General features: G+C 38.7%; 2 protein-coding genes across 2 annotated transcripts; both read left to right on the forward strand.

The window, feature by feature from the left end:
* Positions 1-2,227: 2,227 nt before the first annotated feature.
* LOC115590787 (uncharacterized) lies at positions 2,228-6,154 on the forward strand. The gene is made up of 6 exons (XM_030432205.1): positions 2,228-2,433; positions 2,532-2,677; positions 2,828-2,889; positions 3,003-3,116; positions 4,618-4,716; positions 5,758-6,154. The coding sequence occupies exons 1-6, from the start codon at positions 2,317-2,319 to the stop codon at positions 5,940-5,942; spliced, it is 723 nt and encodes a 240-aa protein (XP_030288065.1). The 5' UTR covers positions 2,228-2,316; the 3' UTR covers positions 5,943-6,154.
* Positions 6,155-7,294: 1,140 nt separating this feature from the next.
* On the forward strand, positions 7,295-14,227 carry LOC115590791 (uncharacterized). The gene is made up of 6 exons (XM_030432216.1): positions 7,295-7,571; positions 8,197-8,339; positions 12,688-12,749; positions 12,861-12,974; positions 13,134-13,232; positions 13,337-14,227. Exons 1-6 carry the CDS (start codon positions 7,461-7,463, stop codon positions 13,459-13,461), a joined length of 654 nt encoding a protein of 217 aa, XP_030288076.1. The 5' UTR covers positions 7,295-7,460; the 3' UTR covers positions 13,462-14,227.
* Positions 14,228-14,753: the final 526 nt, after the last annotated feature.

The raw sequence follows: 14,753 nt of genomic DNA on the forward strand, positions 1-14,753 counted from the left end.
TTTTTTTGTATTTAAACATCTCAAAATATTTTCAGTGCAAATTAAGTAGTATATTACATAGTGTATTCACAGGTGGCCTGCCTAATGATCCTTACACAAAGTACAGGTCTCGTGTAAGTGCTTTAAATTTAAAAGATTTGCACATTCAGAGATTCAGGATTATTGGAATGAGGGGGAAGGAGGATGTATTAGTTTTTAAAAAAGTAACAGGTGAAGATAGCAGGTTTTGTCAAAATATTACTCAAAACTGTCTTTTTTGTGCTGGAGGAGCATATTTATGGTATTTTATGTTATTTGCACGCACATAAGACTACATACAATCAGATACTTAGAAGAAAATGTGTCAGGAGGCCAATATAACTCTCCATTATTCCATACAGATCCCATATGTTCTTCAAACATGTCAAAGTCTCTCCTGCCTCTTCCCCCTCGTCCGTTTGCTTTGGTTTCATGAGCTCATAGAAAAGTGAATATATGCTGGTGAGGTGAGGTTGATTAAAAAGTCTGTCACCTGAAGACAAAATAAAAGCTTCATGTGGGAGACAAACTGGGAGGCTCATAGAAAAAGGAGAGCTTGATAAAGAAACGGGTTTAGAGCCATCTAGACGATGAAGTGAGTGAAGGACACTTCTCCTTTGAGCTACCTGATAAAACCAATCACTATCAGTAAAGAAGAGGTAAGTGTGCACCTGATTTATTTTGCAGCTTAATAATCTATATTTGATTGATGATATTAGGTTTTCTTCTATTCATGAGGTCTGCCGGCTGTCCTGCTTCAGGATTTAAAATATTTCAAACACAAAAACCGGAGAGATTTCTAAGTATAGTAAGTGAGCAGAAGCGAAGCCATGATCACCTTAATCATGATCACCAGCATGTCTGCTTTTCCTCTCTTCTAAGAGGATGAACAACTTAGCAAAATTGGGTGACTGAACTGAACTTGCGACCTAAAAACATGTTTTTCGGTTTGACATCGCCGCAGATCAAGTCACATCAGGGAGAAACAGTGATGAAACAAGTTGAAGATGTCAATCCTGCAACACTGAATCATATGTAGAAACTACTGCTGCCTGACAACAGGAGATGAATGTTTACAGCTGTTAAAAGCAAATAAATACAAATGAGAAAGGATATATATACAAGAGTAATTAAAAAATGTAATAAAAATTGAGCATTCTTAATAATGCAGTTTTTGCTGTGCGCCTCCAAGGGGCAGAGTATTAGGGGATCTGCATGTTTTCTAAATGTTTAGCTTTTCACTTGCGACCCATTTAGATTTGAACATTTCGATTTCAATTTTGTTTTAGACAGCATTTAACCTCAAGTAAGGCCAAATGTCAATGTTACTTGATGATAGGAACTAAAAATTCTTAAGCGGCTACTTTTTTACTCTTTCTTGGGGTTTTCTTTTTAAAGGAGTAATTATACTTCTATTTGAGTACACGTTTTCAGTACTCCACCCATATCGGATTGTTATCAACACCAATACAATGGCACATTTTTTCTTATTTCAGTCATGGTTTATTTTTTATTCTTGTTATTTTTTGGTTTTATTGCTTTAATTCCCAATTTTATGTTAAGAGATTGTGTTGCCAAATAAGCACAGATCATTGAACACCGATTCTGGAGGAAAGCCAAGTGAAGGTTCGTAGTCGATAAGAAATTTGCTGAGCTTCACAGCAGAAACGCTTTGCAGCATTCTCCTGAACAACTGAGGCAGATAGGCACTTGTTTTCACTTGAGAGAAAACAACAACAACAAACACAATCACATAAAATGGCTCCATATATCTGTTCTGCTGGAGTCCAAGTATTAAGAAACCAGAGATCCCAAATATATTTGAAAAGATGATTTAAACCCTGTTTTGAGCCAAAATCTTCACTTAAGCTGCTCAGCTAAAAATGTTAGCATGTACCTCGTTTGAATTTGACCTCACAAGCTCTGCTGCATGTCAAGGCTGTAAATAACATCTTTTACAAATCAGACAAGTCCCCAGCTTCTTCAGTTGTTTAGGAGAATGCTGCAACGCTGTTTGCTTTGAAGCCCCAGAAACATTTTGTGGACTGTTTTGAAAACTTTCCATCAAAGTGGGGCTGAGCAGATAATGAGTGAATTTTTTTTGTATTTCTTCATCCAGTAAATCTTTTACTTTATCCACCTCTCCTCTTGATTGCAACACATATGTAAACAACACAGGGCTCTTTGTAGGCTGACGCCCCTGAACTTCAGAGCACCAGTCGTGAGTTGAACAAGACACAAACAGCTTCAAGCTAAAAAGGACACAGAGATTCAGGTTCTTTGTGTAAGAAGCGAGCCATGATGGGGTTTGTCCATGTCGCAGTGGCTGTGCTCAGTTTTCTGTCCGTCGGACAGTCAGCTCCGGTAAACAACTGTGAGAGTCTAACTAAACTTATTGAAATCCAAAGAGACCAGGTAAGATACTTTCATATCACTTGTCAAAGAACAACACACTCTCTGGGATCTTTCCTTCAAAGATATTATGCAACTGATGGAGATACCGTCTGTTTCAGCTGCTGGGCAAGTGGATGATCGTGGCAGAAAGCACAAACATCCCGGCATCCAATAAGCTGACGAAGGTCTTCGTGGAGAGCTCCTGGGTGAAAATCACTGCATCTAACGAGAGCGGTGTTCTGGATGTTTTCCAGTCTCAGAAAATGTAATTTCAAGTCTACATTTAATGATGGAGCAAGACTTTCGCTTGGAATTATGAAATGCAAGCTCAAAATCTCGACACAGAGTGTTCAGTGATATTTTTTCCAGGCTTGAAACATGTTCGTGTCTAATGTGTCATTTCTCCTGATGAAAGGTTTGGTTCCTGCTTCACAATCTCGACTACTATGAAATTGGAAAACGGCACTCTCTTTATGGGTGAGTGGTATTGATGAAACATGCTGCACAAACAGATTTGGATTTAGAGTCAAGCACTGCAGTAGCACTTTGTGTTTGTGTTGATGTGTGTTGGTCTATGCATGTGTCCACAGAGAAACCTGCCAAGGCTTCTGAGGTCTTACTGAAAACCAGCTGCCCCGACTGCCTCGTTGTCTCCATGAACTACTCCATTGGAGGAAACACGTTTGGTGGTCTCCAGCTCCTGAGTAAGACTTAAGACTCACAGTCTGATAAAGTGAATGTAAAATAAAGGTACTTGCTTTAACAGTCAAAAGAATAGATAAGACGTGCTGCTCCGGGAAATACAATAATGTCAACCTGCAATCTTAACCCAATACGACATATTCGGTAGTTAAGTACATTAACTCAAATACTGTTCTTGAGTATGGCTTTTTGGGTTCTACACTAGTGTACCTGTCTTATATGCTACTTTGTATTTACAGTATTCAAGGACTTTTCACTCTGGACTTTAAGCCCCTGACACACTAATCAAACATTTTCCAACAAACAGTTTTTTGTTTGGTGTGCCAAGTCTGCCTGCCCTTGTTTGGAATTGTTTGTTTCTGCAGAGTTGACACAATCCATCTGTGTTTTTGGGCAGCTGTGGCTCAGTGGGTAGAGCGGGTCATTTAGTAATCGGAAGGTCACCGGTCCGAATCCTGGCTCCCCCTAGCTGCATGTTGAAGTGTCCTTGAGCAAGATACTGAACCCCAAATTGCTCCTGATTAGCAGTTGGTGCCTTGCATGGCAGCATCCATCATCAGTGTATGAATGTATGTGTGAATGGGTGAATGTGGCATGTATTGTAAAGTGCTTTGACCTTTCGTTAGAAAAATGCAGACCATTTACCATTTGTCGATCCTTGATGAGGCCTGGTCAAATAATACCCAAAGAAACGTAGCCGTGAAATCATTCATATTGCCTTCATACGTGAGATCAGCTGCTCTCCTGGAGAGATGTAGTCCCTGTAAATAGCAGTCTGGTGATGATGACCCAAGATGAGATTGAGCAAGGTCACAAGATCACACAAGAATCCATCTCGTCAACTTCAAGTTACGCGCTTGTGTGCGAACAACAGTGGTTGGGACCATCCATTGAGAAACCCATGGGGGTGACGAGGGGCTGGAAAAGACACAACATCGGTGGCTCCTATAGAGGTTAGCATAGATGCTGCTATATCATCAGTCATATAGAACTGAAGAGAACCTGTATTTCTTCACTGTTGATCAGAAGTCAGCACGTGCACGTGAATAATGAAGGTGAGGTTCGCCCAGAGCTTCATGCAAGCTAGGACCGCCACTGCAATGGACAGAGTCTATTTTGGGCCAAGTTGATCTTTTTCAGATGTCTTTGAGTTGTTGACACTTTCAACATAATGACATTTGCCCTCTGAACTTCTCATATGATTTCCTTTAAATAACTGAGACAGGAACTGGTCCAATATTAAACAAATTATAGAATATAAAATTATGTGGCAACTTATTCTACCTAATTAAACGTTGTTTTTTACCCACGCATTTAACATTTCTTTAGGGTTAGTTAAAGGTTAAAGTTGCAACACTTAGTTCCAGCTTGCACTTCTCGATAGAAAAGTGAGTCCATCTTCTTGTGTCTGAAGTTACTTGCCTGACTAGTCCTGTCTACACTGTGACCATGCACTGTTTATAGGCTACTTCACAGCTCCTTTGCCTATACTTGTTCTGTCAGGCAGGAGAAACCAGGTGACTGCTGCTGAGATGGACGAGTTCAACAAGCAGGTGGAGTGTAAAGGCTTACGACCACCGACCATCCTGGACCCAGAGAAAGGTAAGATCAAAGTACAAAACAGAAGAATTTTAGTTTAAACCACTAAAAAAAACTAGAACTATCAAAAGATTTTGAAAAACAGTTCTGACATTTCTGGTAGCATGCTAACTAGCTAGCAACTAGCCTCGTTAGCCTTAAGTAAGAACTTGTTTGTTGAGTTTGCTGTTCCCCTCTGGTGATCAAATGTAACTGAGTACGTTAAAGCGAAACTCTTGCCAAAATGCAACCTAGACTTTTTTTGTGAATGTATATGAGTCAAACCTTCGTGTAAAAGCATAATTATGATGAAAGAGGCACTTTTAATATTTACCGTATTTTCGTTTTCGGGTCAAAATAATTTTCTATGGGAGTGCTCAGGGCACTTTTACGATAGCATCAAAATTTGCTATTTGCTATTTTTAAAACACTAAGAAGGCTCGACACAACGTGAAACTTTGCTCGTAGTATCACCAGGGTCTCTACACATAAATTCGAGCATTGTTAACTTTGTTTGTGTGCATAGAGTTTGCTAAAAAATAAAGTTTTAGAACAGCTCACCTTAGCATTAGCTTGTTCCGTTAGCCGCTGACATGGCAGCCGAGAAGTACCGATCTCAGAATGCGACGTAACCTGGAGGAGAGTTATGAGAGTACATGAAGGTTTGACTCGGGTACATTAACAAAAGAAGCCTAGGTTGCATTTTGGCGAGAGTTTCATTTTAACTCAAGTACTGTCCTTCAGTACAATTTGGAAGTAGTTTTACTTACCATCTCCTGCCACCTCATACTTCCACTTCCACTCCATTTTGGAGGCAAACATTATGTTTCTACTAACTAATAAACTACATTTATATGACTACTTCAGTCACTAGTTACATTGCAGATAACATACTGCATCAGAGCCAAATATCTATGTAGTAGATATGTAGTAATAGTAATCAAGTACTATTCATATTGGTGACTTTCACTTTTACCAAAGTAATGTATGACAACAAAATCTGTACTTTTACTCAAGTCTGAATTTTTAGAACTTTTTACAACACTGCTAATTTCGGCCTCACAGGTATCTGCCCAGATGACTCCCCTTCCCAAGAAACAGAGACAGAGAGCACTGATCTATCCGATGCGATGATGGACTTAGACCCTGCAGTATTCGACCAGTTCCAAAGAATGATCAGCACTGAAGGTGGCATGAATGAGCTCATCAAGCTGATCTCCAGCGGCTTGGCTGCAATGAAAGAAAATTAACATGGTGAAAACTGTCCAGACGTGCCTGCAAACTGTATGACGCCACAAGTTCTGACAATAAAAGTGACGAAATCACAATATTTGTTATGGAACAGAACTCTTATGTAAAGAACAGTCAAAGAGTTAGTGAGCATAAATGTCTCTTTGGAGTGAAAGTTCTGAATAAAAGCAAATAAACTTCTCACCTCCTCACCCTTGAGACCAGATAACAATACATGTGTAAACAACTCTGGACTCTGTCATTTTACATGGGTCGAGCCTCTGACTTAATGCAGCAGTATTAAGCTTGAAGCAAACACAATCATCAGGCGAGCCATGATGAGGTTTATTCACATTGCTGTCCTGAATATAGTCCATAGTAGCAATAGGGTTTCTCAATGTTTATGTTCTTTTGGTCAAATGATCATCTTATAAAACATATACTACTATAGAAGACACAACAGCGTATAACTGTACAGGTGAAGAGCTACACATAAACCAGCTGAAACATTAAAATTCCTCTTTTGTGTTAACATATCAAAAATAACAATATTTTGACAAAACAATTGCCCAGGAGCTCTTGTGATTTCACTTAACTTAAGCATGGAAGTTAATTCTTTACCTTCGAAACTAGCGTGGTTTTAGTACCGTGTTCTTAGTATTTACTTTCTAACTGCCAGTACCATTTGAAAAACTATAATTATGAAGTTTTACCTTTTATACAATTTAAAATGTATCACTCAAGTTGCAAAATGATATACTTAAAAATTTTCAACAGTTATTCATACATTTTTTTTATGCAATAAAAAATGCAACTTCTACAAAAGATATGTGCACAATGTCACATACAAATGTACGCACAATAAAATGAAACAAAGAGTTATGAAGCTGAAACTGAATCCTTATAATCTCAAGGCAAGATAAGTAGGAACACATTAGTTAAAATGAATAGGTAAATTATTTGACTGGAGGACTTCTAATGGAGTATTTTTTGCTAAATGTCAATCAAGAAATGTATGATCTGAATACGGTTTAAAGAATGAAAAAGAAATGCTTGTAATGTTGTGTTAATTGGCTTAATTAATTGGAAGCTGTGCGGTTTTCCATTGAAAACAAAAGAAAATAATATGAATAAAATATGTTCAAATAAATGTGCAAAAAAAAAAGTATTAACCTTTTTTTGGACTGACTCGCTGTGTTTGTGAGTTTCTGTGACACATCAGAGAGGATTAACAGAGATTAAGGAAATACATTAGCATAGATACCAGTCTATACTGTTACATGTGTCAGATCAAGATTCCATCAATCCCTCACACCGGTCAAAGTCTCCCCTGTCTGTTTACTTTGGTTACATCAGCTCCCAGAAAAGTGAATATATGCTGGTGAGGGAGACTGTTGATGAAAAAAGTCTGTGGCAGCCAGGCAGTGAAGAGAGACACCAGAAGACAAAAAGAAAAAGCTGAGTGTGGAAGATAAACTGGGAGCTTCATAGACAGAGAAGAAAAGCGTGTTAAGAGCAAGATCAGAGCCATCTAGAGGATGAAGTGTGTTGCTGTTGTTGTGTTGCTGAGTCTTCTCTCAAGGGGACGCTCTGCTCCTCTGAGCAGCTGTGAAAATCTGACAAAACCAATAACAATCAGCAAAGACGAGGTAAGGGTGCACCTGATTTACTTTACTTAAGATATTTAGGAACATTTTCTGTCCAGACCTCAAATTACAGACCTGTGAAAGCAAACCGTTTACCAAATTTAAATATGGCATAATTCAATGATTAGGTTTTGGGAGCGCGGAGAGTCAAATGTATCATGTTTTATTTGTACACAAATAAGATAAAGCATAAAATCCAGATGGTGAAATGATAAGAGTTGTGAAGAGCCTGATGTCTGCGTCAGGAGAGGTCAAGAACAGTAAACATTAAACAATATTTCTGGATGATTGTAAAATATGCATGCAACACATTTTTTATGTTTTACATTCTTTTAAGATAAGTTGGATTCAAATTAACTTTTTTTAACAAGGTTTTGTTAAGAGCTGAAGTAAACCAAGGTTTACGAAGATCCCATTTTTTCTAGTCTTTTTGAGCAGAGAACATTGTTTGGATGAGCTGCCAAACAAGTTAATATCATTATTATAGTATAATTTGGGATCTTTTTCATGGAGAACTAGTATATCAAACATATCTCCCACAAGCCCACAAGAAGTCCTGGCCCAGAGGATGAGAAACACCAACACTTATTCTGTGCTGTCTCTCTCTCTCTCCCTCTCTCTGCTCCAGATGTTGGGGAAATGGCTGTACATCGGGGGGAGCTCTGACCTCCCAGGAAGCCGCTCCCTGGGCCATCTGATGACCAGCGTCTGGCTGGATGTCACTGCAACCACCGAGAGCAACATTCTCACTCTCCACCAGACTCACAGAGTGTAAATCCCCACCAACACCTTTACACCACAACACTGCACTTCATGTTTTGCCGTTAGAGGGGAATAAGTCATTTCAAACCTTTAAACTTTCAAAAGTGTCCTGTAGGAATCCCCGATGAATCCTGATGGTTTCAATAATTACAAAATGGCAAAAGCAACATAGAGCTGATACTGTAATAAACTAAGAAACTTTCTTTGTTATAACGTGATGAAGAGCTTGTAGAGATGATCTCACGACAGGATAATACCCGCCACGACTCTATGAACATGTTCCTGTTGCGACCCGTGACTACACTTGCTCGGACCGAGTACATCTTTGAAACCGGCCTTCATTTTGATCTCATCTACACGCCTGTGAAGTTTTTCAACTATCTTGCATGTTTTTGACGCTATAATATATGTGTGCGGGAAGTAAAGGTGTATATATTTGAGTCTGTATACACTCTGTATGACTTCACAAGAACTGGGTCTTGATTTCTTAATAATACAACTTATTTGTATTATTTCTTTTAACAACTCTGTGGTAGGGGTGGGCGACACTGCAATACTGATACTTTTTACTTGAAAATTCCTGATCTTTGAATGATTTTGTACTTTTGCCTTTATTTAGTTGATCATGATAATAATAGAACACGGGACAAAGATTTTAGCCAAAAAACAAAATAATATTCAACATAATTTAATCCAGTGATTCTTAACCATAGGGCCGCGGCCCAAGCTTGGGCCGCAAGCGCCACCTAGAGGGCCGCCAAAAACTTTCAGTTTTGCACCTGTGGACCGCGAGGGCCGCGGGACTGCATAGGTTATCAACTGAAGACACCAGAGAAAAGCTGTTTTCCATGAGACGCTCAGTTACAATGCAGCTTCCGACCACACGGTGGCGGTAATGCGTCAGTAAGTTGTTTAAGAAGCTCACAGAAGAACAGAAGACATTCAGCTTGCTGCTCACCTGTAGCCAGGGGCGTCGCACGGTGTGACTCGCACCCGAGGGAGGTGTCGGTGTTTCAACACCCACACTTTTCCCGGTGAGAGGGTTCAACACCCTCACTTTTTCAGCCGTTTATCCGCAGTTTTGCACAAACGCCTCACTACAGTCGCTCAGTTTCTCTGGCCGCTCTGTGTCTGCGCTCGCTGCAGCTGCCTCCTCTCCCCCTCCCTCTCCTGTTGCTGCTTCAAACAAACATGACACCGGCTTTGGGACTGACCGGCTGATGATTGGCTGTTCTGCCTTAAGTCCCGCCTTTCTTGCTGGGTTAGATTTATTGTTCAGCTCGTGCTGATGATGCGGGAACAAACGTAAAATACCAAATAATAGCCCGTTTATTTGTTTCAATCACTTAACAGACCAGGTGTTTATTTGGGACAGGCGTTTAATTCCCTCCTCACAAAACTCCGGGATGAAAATGTCACAAACTTGGCCAGCTTCTCTGTGAATTCTCTGGCATCCTTCTGGGCACAACACGTGAAAAAGGCGAAGAAGAAAAACGTGCAGTGTCAGTGGTCACGTCTTCTTCCTTGATGTTTTTTCAAAATAAATTAGGCTCTGCATTGGCGGTTATTTACCCAAATATACACCTCCGCCCAGCGTTTAAAGGGGACCACATGATGTGTTTTCTAATGTTTTTATGTGTTTACAGCTGCTAATGTATGTAACGCTGTTACTGTGATGATACATGACAGTTAAATATTGAATATATCTATAATAACCACATCCTGACATGTAACTGTGATTTTTGATGGGTACTGATAATAACAATCATGACAAAAAATGAACAAAGACTGCAGATCATGATAAGAAGCTGTAACTGGCAGTGAGCTGCTTTCTTTTCTGTTAGCAGTGAAGTGATGTACTCCATGACAGAACATTATAAAAAATGATAATGTATAAAATAATGTTAAACGGTGAAAAAAAACGTACAGTTGCAGTAGGCATATTATAAATATGCAGCATATATAGTTTATTATTATTATTATTATTATTATGACTACTACTACTATTTTTCTGCATATTCTTGACTTTGAATGGGAGCTGCTGTAAATAATTTCTGTTTCTGATTCATATATTATGCAGTCAGTTGTCCATATTTTAAGTTAAATTAAATGAATCAAGACAGATGTCACATTTACATGTCAGGGTGTGGTTATTATAGACACACATTCAATATTTAAGTCATTTATCATCACAGTAACAGTGTTACATACCAGCCTTAAACTGGTAAACTGGTGAGTTAAACTGTGGTCACTGTATGTTACTGCGTTGACGATTCAGGACCCTTTTTAAAATTAAGAAACTGTTCTGTGAAACTTTCTTCTGCCCATGCCCACAATATGTTGACAGAAGTTCATTAAAAATCTTTGTGGTTATCACGTATAATCACGTAATTGTATTATTTATTCAACTTTATTAACGTATTACCATGTTAAACTGTAAGTGGATTTTACTTATTATTGAATACAAATCAAACCAAGAGTGAGATCAATTAAACCTATATGCAGTGTTGGGGAGACTTAAACTACATGTAGTTGAACTACACAGCTTAACTACAATTTGCTGTAACTTGCTGGTAGTTAAACTACATTCATATTTTTTGCTGCGTCAAGTAATTCAAATACTTTTTGGGTAATTTTTTGTAGTTTAACCACTCAATGTACTAACTACAATTTTGGCAAATAAGACGAGTTTTCATATATATATATATATATATATATATATATATATATATATATATATATATATATATATATATATATATATATATATATATATGAAAACTCGTCTATATAATATACAATTTATTTTATTTTTCTTTGAAGAAGTTCAACACTGGTGTCCCAGCCAGTGCAGCATGTGAGCGGCTTTTTAGTGTTGGTAAAGATGTTTATAGTGCCAAATGGATCCGGCTGTCTGATAAAAACTTTGAGAGACTGCTCATGTGACATCTAGTTCTAGTGCCGAAGTGTTAGTGCCTCTGAAGTTCCTGTGATGTTGACCAAAAATGTCAGCTTTGTTCTTTAAAAAATAAAACTTGAGTTGAGAGGCATATTTGTATGTGAATTTTTTGTAGGCTATTATATTTTGTTTCATATACATCATATGTTGATTTATTTAACGCTGATTTAAATTAGTATAATGAGTATTATAAGTAGTTGCTAAAGCTACTTTTTTTAGCAGTAGTTTTACAAACCACATTTCTCCAGGAGTAGAAATGCAGTTTGTTAAAACTACAGCCAGGCTGAACTACATGTAGTTTTACATGCTACGCTTGCAAACTAGCTTCCCCACTGCATATACAGTGTTAATATTTAATGGGCCCCGGGCCACTCTGCACTGAAAAAATTGGGCCTTAAGGTCGAAAAGGTTAAGAACCCCTGATTTAATCTATAAGCTATCTGCATGTAGCCTACATAGGAATATTAATGTTCCTTCGAAAGAGGGGTTATTATATTCTGCCATACTCATACTTCAGAGTGAACCTGAGTGAGCGGAGTGAGAGAGGTGGAGAGGAGTACTGTGCATTAGGACTGAGAGAGACGCTGCGATCACACAAACTCTGTGAAGAAATACAAGTTATCTGCTGAACTTATAGAAGAGAAACTACAACAAAAAAAATTGATCTCATCTTGCTAGTATCGATCCGATACCAATTTTCACATTGATATCGATACTATCGATATTTGGATCGATCTGCCCATCCCTACTCTGTGGGTCCTAAACGATCTATGGTACATGGTCTGTAGTGCATTTAGGGTACGTCCAACTCCTTTTTTGCTGGTTAAAAGGTGCAGTATCTGGGTGTAGAGTAAGGAGAACACACGGCACAAGGGATTGTAGGCAGTCCTTTAATTAATAATGGGTGTGCTTTGGGCGTAACGTGAACTAAACCAGAGTGGCATCTCACATTCCCCCTTAAAAGTCACGTGTGCCTGGTGCATTGCTGTTTAAGCAGCAGCACCCATCTTCGCTGAGAGACCTATATGTTGTCTCCCACTCCGGTTAAAAGAAGATGGGTGAAATAATGTGTTTTTAAATGAGGAAAACATTAATCACATGACCTGCAGAGAGCCCCCAGCAGCAGAAGCGAGGGGAACGTCTCTGGCCAGCTGGTAAATATGTCCGGATTCAACACGGATGAGACAGAGAACAAGCGTGAAGGGAAACAGTAAAGTTGCAGGTCAAAACCAAAACAAGCTCAAAGAAACGTATAAGTATTGGCGAAGTGAATCATTCTGTGTGCGTTCATCACAGCATTAAACACCTGTCATGCACTTGGAGTCACTGAAATGCTAATGAATCTGTTACGACTGATGATATTATTTCCTGATGCATCCTGTACTTTCTTCTCCACAGACATGGCAAGTGTTCCAGCCTAATATTCAATGTGACCTTTGAAAACAGCGTAATGGTAATTGGTGAGTTGAGAAGAGCCACGATGCTGAGAGATTCTTCAGAGAGGACACCTGCATTCAAACACTCATCTTCTAACATTTCCTGGTGTTTTTGTACGTGTGTGACTTTTACAGAGCAACCTTTCTACCTCAAGGAAATCTACCTGCCAACTGACTGTTCCAACTGTCTGGTCGCCTATGAAGAAATTACCTCTGGCGAAGACATGTTCACCAGTTTGATGCTTTTCAGTAAGAAAATTTTAACACTTTTCAGCAAAAGATGAGCCTGATAGAAGGAGTACACGTTTGTATTCAGTAGGATGTCTCCAGTGACAAGTATCTTTGTTTGTTAGACGTCTTACCAGCATGCAACTCGCTGTTCTGAACTGTGACGTCCTTTATTCCCAGGCAAAACAAACAGTGTCTCACCTGCCGCTCTGGAGATGTTCAGGAACCAAGTAGAATGTTTTCAGATGCCATTGGCCATCATGATGAACCCAAATGCTGGTGAGAATTGTGATTAAAATATTTTTTAACCTCCACAAACTGTGCCTCCTTAATGTCGTACAGAGCTGTATATTGTGACTTATTTTTTATGTGTATGTACACAGAAATCTGCCCGGACGACATCTCGCCCTCCGAGGGGATCAGTGCTCTCAACTCCCTATTCGAAGCCAAGATGGGACATCGAGTAGCAAGAATCCTGGACAGTCTTTTTGATATGTTTGTGAACTGATTCTTCTTTTTAATCCTTGCCCTAAGTAATTTTTTATGAGAAAGTACATTTTCCTCCTGATGGACATTAGAAATAAAAATAAAAAGTTAAGATATGGGAAGTGACTAGCTTTCTTAATATTGTAATTAGTGTCATGATTATTTTTTTGCTTTTTGATATCTCACTTTATGTAGCCTACACCTTACTCCTTTTCAATTTCAAAAAAACAGCCTTGAAAAACATACTGCTTATAGATGATGTGTAGTTAGACCTTAGACAAAAAACTAAGAGGAAGTCGAAAGTAAAAAAAAGCAAAAGGTTATAAGCTAGTACAGTTTGTTTTTAATGACACAGAGAGATAGAGTTTGGGAGGTTATATTTGCTTGTTATGTTGTGATTGGTAGGACTTTATTTTTCTACACGCACTTTTGGACAAACATGTCTGCTTAATGAATGTCAAATTGTTTTTTTTTTTTAAATGCCAATGCAGAATGTAATACTTACACTGTCATGTTGTTAATTGAATACATGAGACATGGTAAATTAACAACAACGACAAAAACGTCAACAACGGCTAGATTCTGCCTTTCTGTACATTCTTAACTTTCTTTTTTCCTATTTTTCTGCCCCCTTAGCAGACTATATCAACACATCTGCCATTTTTCTCCTCTTACAGGGAACGTGTACTTTTTTTTCTGAGGTGTTTTTCCTTTTAAATCAATACATTTTTGTTTGCACACATCTTGTCCTGCCAATAGATATTGATTAAATCAAAATATCAGCTTTGGAGCTTGGTACATTGTGGCAATGCCCTTTACTCTCTCATGTTTTCCTGCTGCAGTGTTGATTCTTGTGTGGCCACCGAGCCTCGGCAGGCGCTCGATAGTGTACACACAAAGACGGATGTATTCATATGCATTCTGTCCATGAGATTAATGCCTTATGCTGTTTTAATCATTGTGCCAATGAGAAAACATGCACAGGCTTCATTTCCCCTCACAGTTATCACAAATGGTTGCATAAAAACACCCTTAAAGGTGCTCTGTGTACCAATCTCCAGTATTTTACATGTATTAATCACATTTTTATTGGCCATATGTGAGCGGATTGTAAAGTGATGTGAAAAATGTGACCCTCTCTGTCTCTCTTGGTTGCCTAAACAATCCTGTGGAAGATTGAAGACGTGAAGGACTCGGGTGGGAATTCTTGTCACAGTCCGAATGAGCAGCAGTAGCTGCTTCCAGCACAACACAGAAGTTCCACAGAACCCCTTTAAACATTTGGGATAATAATAACAAAAATAACTTTATTTG

The sequence above is a fragment of the Sparus aurata genome, chromosome 1 (genome assembly GCF_900880675.1).
Source record: "Sparus aurata chromosome 1, fSpaAur1.1, whole genome shotgun sequence".
Classification (NCBI taxonomy): domain Eukaryota; kingdom Metazoa; phylum Chordata; class Actinopteri; order Spariformes; family Sparidae; genus Sparus; species Sparus aurata.